Source organism: Oryzias melastigma, linkage group LG6 (assembly GCF_002922805.2).
Source record: "Oryzias melastigma strain HK-1 linkage group LG6, ASM292280v2, whole genome shotgun sequence".
Classification (NCBI taxonomy): Eukaryota; Metazoa; Chordata; class Actinopteri; order Beloniformes; family Adrianichthyidae; genus Oryzias; species Oryzias melastigma.
In genome coordinates, this window is record NC_050517.1 from 18,450,127 (window position 1) to 18,457,129 (window position 7,003).

At 43.5% G+C, this 7,003-nt stretch overlaps 1 protein-coding gene across 1 annotated transcript in view; it reads right to left on the minus strand.

Moving 5' to 3' along the window:
* otud7a (OTU deubiquitinase 7A) overlaps positions 1-7,003 on the minus strand; it is a 42,623-nt gene that overhangs the window by 4,054 nt on the left and 31,566 nt on the right. Inside the window, exons 9-12 of the mRNA XM_024281436.2 lie at positions 6,283-6,410; positions 6,041-6,190; positions 732-846; positions 388-472 (exon numbers count right to left, since the gene is read on the minus strand). Of these exons, the coding sequence (XP_024137204.1) occupies positions 388-472; positions 732-846; positions 6,041-6,190; positions 6,283-6,410 (478 nt within the window). The remainder of the gene's footprint in view (positions 1-387; positions 473-731; positions 847-6,040; positions 6,191-6,282; positions 6,411-7,003) is intronic.

The following is a 7,003-nucleotide window of genomic DNA, read 5'->3' on the forward strand; positions in this document are numbered from 1 at the left end:
CTGATTCACAGAGACCGTGTAAGAAGTTACGGTATGTCGAAAAGCTATGTATGTTTTAACAAAGACACCTCAGGAGTTAAAGGTTCAAAGCTTAAAACGCAAAAAAAACGTAACAGTTAGGGTCACCACTTTTATTAGTCTTTTTCGACCCAAATGTGCGGCGCGCGGGGGCTGTTCCTGTTCTGGACTTCCGTCTGGCTAATGATTTTCAGCCACCATCTTGTCTGCCACCAGGGCCCCCTCCAAATTCAAGAGATAATTGAACCCTAACATGCAATAAATGTGAGTGATATGACTCTGGGTGTCAGTAACACCTGAAATGAGGGAGCTTCTCCACAGTGGAATGAACCATGGCGAACGAGGCCCACGTGTGGGAGGAGGACTCACCCTTGTTTCAGACGGGATTCGGATCCATGTTACATTCATGTAGCTGTGCAGCAGGTTGAGTTTGGCCTCCAAAGACAAGATGAGACTGAAAAAAAAAAAAAGAAAAAAAACAGTTTTGCATTTTACAAAAATGTTGATGTGTGCCATGAAAGGGTAACACCCTGCGACAGCAGCAAACAACTGATGCAATTCTTTGAAGTGACCCCTGAGCTCATCCTTCACAATAAAGTCTTCTGAGTGGATTGACAGTACTGCCTGGACCTGCAGTTTTCACAGCTCTCTTTCACACCTCTGTGGGTTCATTGATAGGAATCAGCCAATGACAAACTGTCCACTGGGCTTACTTGGCTAACTTGGCATTATCGTTGTCGTCCCTCCCCCACTCCCAGTCCCTGCCAGGGTCAACGGCAAAATGGAGCGCCAACAGCTTGTGCTCCGAGTCGGTCAGAGGGATAACAGCTGGAAGAGATGAGATTAGTGGGACACGAGTTAGGTCAACTTAGAACAACATGCCACTGGAGGCCACCTTTGCTCTGACAGAACAACCTGACCCTTTGATGGCAAACAAAAGAGAGTCACAATAATTATCAGGGATAAGACGGTGGAAGCTGATATCATAGACATGAAAATAAATCACGAGTTAACAAGGCTTTAATCAGATTTTTTTCATGTTTTTCTTGATCTTCTTTCAGTTTGAATGAATAAATTCAAAATTTAACTTGATTCATCATTTTTGGGTAGAATTAATCAGCACAGATCAGACTGTAGGGTTTCTAGTTCAGTCTATACATGACCTGGACTCTATTTTTATGTAGAGGATGTAACTCCATTGACTTCATTAGTCCAAAATATCCAGCCCAAAATATTTATCAAAACTGTGAGTAAGTTTCCCTCTTTTGGTTGGCGATGAGCTGCTTGCTGCATGAAGTAGAAGAATTTAAATATTGGGGGTCTTGTTTGAGTTTGGACAGGTTGTCAGTTAACTCGTCATCCCAAACAGGATGAAGAGTCTGAAGCACTATAATGGAGGCTGCTGGGTTTGCCTTTAGGGAAGGGATGAAGAACTCAGCTGTTAAGACGGACCTCAAAGTTCAATCGGTGCTTCTTCACATCAAAAAGGAGCTTATTGAAGTGGTTTAGGCATCAGGTGTAGATATTCCATAAAAGAGGAGCCTTTGGGCGGATAGTAAGATCGTATCTTCCTTTTTGGAAGAACTTTTGGAAGAGAGGATCAAGGCAAACTATTCAGTCTGGGTTAAAAAAAAAATTAGCTTGAAAGATCAAATCGATCATGATGGATGACTAGATGTGCATTTTGTTTTTCAGGAAATGTGTTTCTGACGTGACTTTTGAAACACGTTCTGTGCAGTAAATTGTGTTTTCTAAAAATGTTTTGTTGTGGTTTTGAACTCCAGGGCTGCACAGTATTATTTGGTTTGGTAACAGAACGCAAGAGATGCAGGATAAAAGCTGCTGGGATTATTTACATTCATCCCCCTGGATATAATCAGCCACTCACACGCAGGAAGAGGATTTCAGCAGTAATCAGTGGACGCACAACAGAAAGCAGACACCTACCAGGGCTTCCTCTCATGGGAAACATGCGTACAAAGTGCGGGCGTTTACAGTACATGTTTTTTTTTATTATTTTGAGCAAGTGCGTGGGTGCGTTTTAAAACAACAGTACAGGGAGAACTAGTTGGGGCTCACTGGTCCACATGACAGCTCTCCTCAGGCTTCTTCATGTGGAGGCTGCAGTCCACATGACCATAGAGAGAAGCCGGCTGTTCAGGCTGAAGATATTCCAGCCTTCACCGTCAGACCCAGATGGAAGACACAGCCTCCTCCATGCCTCATCAAGTCTTCCATCGCCAATAAGCTGCTGTGCTCCGCAGGCTTCGCACGGACAAAAAAAACCCTGGCAGGGTCCACTGTGTCCGAGTTTCACACCGCAGGTGAAGCTCTTTCCTTTTTTTTCCTCGTTTCCTTTATAGGAAATCTGCGTAAGCACAAAGTCAAATGTAGAAGTGCTGCAATACTAGCAGTTCTAGTGACAGATTTAAGCTGGCCACACCCTTGCGAAAAAGATTTGGCACTTTCCAAAAATCTGTGCTAAGAGGTCCAGTTCCTCTGAGCCTCAGCAGCAAATTACAAAACAATTTACACTCCCTCCCTAAAAACTGCATGACTAATGCTTGCAGCTACACAAACATTAACAAAAAGTACTGGCACAGTAGCAGGGAGTGCATATTTTTGAGGCTCTTTTCTGAGAAATTCTGTCACGTTTGCAAGAAGAGAAGCAGGCAGAGCACAGAGAACCAGCTCCCTCTCGGTGCAGCTTGTGTCATGCAGCAGGCAAGAGGGGGGGTCTGCGAGGTGGTGCCTCGGCTCCCACAATGCAGCTGCCCTCCCGACTCCCGTCGTTGGAAAGTTGCTGCGTGCGCTGTTGATCCCACTTGGGCCACGTCCAAATTCAGGGAGCCACCCCTGCCAATGGAGCTCTGGGGGGCTGAAGTGTGCCGTAATGCATTTACAATTCCTGTTGGCAGCCTTGTTTTGCAGTTTTTTTTTTATTTATTGACCCAGCGCCACAGCTTATGCATGGATGACACCACAGAGCCTTTTGCGGTATACAAAGCTGTGCACTCGGCCAGCATGCCTTGATTTAGGCGGGACGCAAACACAAAGAGGAACTAATTAGGAAACAACCTGTGAGGAAAATTTGAATGGTACATTACTTTATTTCAGGAATTGTATTTTTATCTAGTATCCTGAGAGAGGAGGGGGGCTTCTTCCTATTCTAATGCTTATATGGACCATGAATGCACCCTGGGCAGTAGGGGTGTGTATTGGCAAGAGTCTGGCGATCCGATACATATCCCAATACAATATGTATCAATATGTAATCAATATTTCCCGATACCCCTACTGGGCAGGGACTGATAAAGGTTTTCTAGTAGGATTGCGTTGATAAAAGTGATTAATAAATTTTAATTGATTTAAGCTTATAGATGGATAATCAACTCATAAAAATATAGATCAAAAGCTAAAGTCCGCTAGCTTGATGCTAACGTTTAATGGAGTTTCCCATAGGACGGCTAATGCTAACGCTCGGTCGACCTAAACATACATTACTGACTAAATGAACATCTTTATAAACTCACAGGCATAAACTTTCCAAACTCATTTTAAGTAAATATTTTTTTAAAGTAACCATTTGTGGTCTAAAACAATTTTTTTGGCTTATTCTTTCTTCTTCTTCTGGAATAAGGTGTAATGCTTTAGCGTGATCGCCACCTTGTGGCCAAAATAAAACGCACTCCAGGAGAAGCAGAACAATGTTTATAATGTTAATGATCTGAACATTTTTGTTAGAACTTCTTCTTCTGAGAAACCATGGTAACACTTAATGCTATTAACAATTGCATTATTTTATTAATGCATTTTACAATATGTGAATTGTATCAGATTAATATAAATATATTTAAAACATATAGTAGATTATTAATGTATTTCTAAACAAATGTGTATAAATGAGCAAACTCAAAATTTAATTGAATTGAAGAACTGAAAGAATCTAAAAAAAATCAGAATCGCATCGATCCAGGCTTTTGTGAATCATTTCTGGAAATTATAATCAATACCCAGCCCTTTTTTTCTAGGGGAAAGACCAACAGACAAATCAGAATTTTTAACATTTTTCTATAAAACTCCAGACCCATTAGGTCAAATTCAGAGCAGACATGACTTAAAATTAGACTAAAAACCTTAATACTAACAGCAGAATCAATGTGGCTATTACGATTTTATAGGAAAAGCAAATAAGTCATAATTAGTATTTTTTTGGTATTAGCAAAACACTGGTTTCATTTATGTGACTGGTAGGTGGTCTTTGTGTAAAAGCAGGACATTATTTTCCTTTTTTTTCAAAGGGGTGTTTCCAAGTTTAATGATGGGATGCCAAGGAAACCTTTGAGTGTTTTGGTAATGAAACCACATCTCGAAATAGCTCCAGAGTTTCTCAGAAGGTCGATTCCTCCCATACGTGATTTGACCACAGAAGCTCAAACAGCACCATCTACAGAGGAGCCGGTTATTATCACACAGCAGGTGAGCTGCAAACGCCGACCTCGACTCTTGGTTCACCTGAGTGCACGCAAGTGAGGAAGTCAATTTCTTAGGTGGGAAAATCACTAAAAAGTGAAATACAAAAAAGTTTTGATGGTGAAGTAGGAATCTCACCCCTCCTGCGTGGATCATCAAAGCAGCTCCAGACGCCATGTAAGCAGCAGGAAGACAGAGCGGTAGCAAAGTCTGTCGGTGCGATTTAGAGTGGAGTTACTCAGAGGGGCTGGACTGTAATCCTTCATGCAGAAGAATACTCTGACCCAAATGCTGACACCTGAACACAGCAGGCTGCCAGCCGCTCAGGTGTTCTGACAACTACCCACCTGAGGCGTCCACACAGTGGCGTGTCTGTCAGTGCTGTGGGTTGATTTGTTTAGGCCTCGGCAGTCCGGGCCCCAGCCCATCCGCAGTGATGTGGTTGGGGCTTAGGGGCCAACCACTAAGTGGTAGTGAAAGATTAGGTCTGCCTGACTGTCTCGCATCTGTTTAAAGATCTTTACCACCACAGCAACTCACTGAGCATTTAAAACAAATTCTAATGAGTCAGACTCTCCTGTATTTTTAGGGAAATCTTAATCAAAGCAGCACAGAGTTGCAACTGTGTTGAGTGAAGTCAATGATCTCACGTGTTTTCACAACACCTCAGAGACTCTGCAGACTGTCTGATCTTATCACAGGACACAGTGTACTGGTATGGAAAAAGTACTGCCATGCGTGGTGTTATGACTGAGGTGGGTTTTCCTGGACGTAAGCACCATCTGCTGGTCAGAGGGAGAACCACAGCTTCTTCAGAGATGCTACTGGACAGGGACTAATCTCTAGGATCCGCAGGTTAGTAATCACGCCTGTCAGACAACACTGAGGGCACGCCAGCTTAATAAGCAGGTTGGTGGTCGAGGAGAAGGACCTGACGCGCGCGGAAAAGAGGGAAGTCGGTTTGCGCAAGTGTCTACTTGAGAGTAAGAAACGCAGACGGAGACAGATCTGGCCAGCTGCCCACTCATGTGACAACCGAGTTCCACCCACTGATCCAGACGCACAACTGAGACCGGTTGCCATAGAGATCCTGGGTATTTGTCAATTAAAGAAATGCCATGACCTCGAGTATAAGCAACATGTCTGGAGTGGGACCCGATGAAGCCAAACAAGACATAAACAGAAGTAACTCAACACAATAGATGGTCCACACTTGCCACAAAGCTAGAAAGAGAAGGCAAATACCTCTGACTAATTAAAGTCTTGATGGGAAAAGCTGACATACACGTTTTTTGCTAGCAGTAGGTGGGAAAAGGTTTGCTGTCCACTTCATTCTCTGCTGCTCACCGGCCAGCTTTAATAATACATCACAGCTAATTAGAAAGCTGCCTTATACATAATTCAACTCCAGCGGACCACTCGCCTTCATTTCTGCATTCTACTCACTTGGTTGAAAGTAAAGACTGTCAGAAACGAGACACATCAGAGAAGCTAAAACTTTTTCTTTAGAGGACAAGGTTCACATCAGGACATTCACCATGCTACTCACCTTGTTCTCGCTGCTGGTCTCTCTGCTCCATGGAGACTAGGGCAGAAAAGTGAGCCTGATCGTAGGCCAGGACCAAAGGGGAGCAGTGACATCGGCTCGGAGGCACCTCCAGGGGCAAATAGAGCCCTCCAAATGGGATAGGAGCGAACGCTGGAATTCATTGAGAAGATGGGAGCATCACCGTATAGGATTAAAAAAAACAAACAGCTTTCAGTAAAAGTAGAACATGGGGACTCATCTACCTTCACCTCCAGAGTCTCTGAGCATAGTGTCAGCGACCACCACGATGGGCCTGCGCAACACGTGGGCCAGCACAAACACATGGAACTCTTCCAAACTCTCATAGACAGGATCCTCTGAGTTGTCCACCCTGAGGAAAAAAAACACAAACACATGGAACTCTGCAAACGTATCCCTTTTCCTTCCTCGGTTTGTCCTCAACAAACAGGAAAACTGTGTTTTTCTTTCAGTGTTTGGATAAACCAGTTAAGGAGGGAGAGCGGAGCCAATGGAGGGAAAGATAGGAGGAAAAGGCAGAGCTCTGGAGCGCACAACTCACCAGGGAACAAGACGATGTGCAACAATTAAGTTGTTAGCCACACAGCCGAATTCACTCTAATAAAGAGCCTCTTAATATGTGAATCCCACTCATCCCATTCAGAAGCTCATCTCACACTAGGACCATCAACCATCCCTAACCTTATTACCTAGTTACACATTAAAGTCAATGAGAGGTTAAAGCCTCCACACTAAATGAGTAAATTACTCTCCTGAAGCAGATATTTGCACTGATAAGCATGCGGAGTTATTGCTCTGTTGTTCTCTACTAAAGCAGAAAGCTGATTTCAAAGATGCTTTTTTGTTGTTGTTTTTCAGACCTGCTGCTAACGTCTACGCTAGAACAATATGGAAACACAAACCACAAAGTTTCTCTGCGTAGGAGTGCTCACTTCCAGTTTGCCC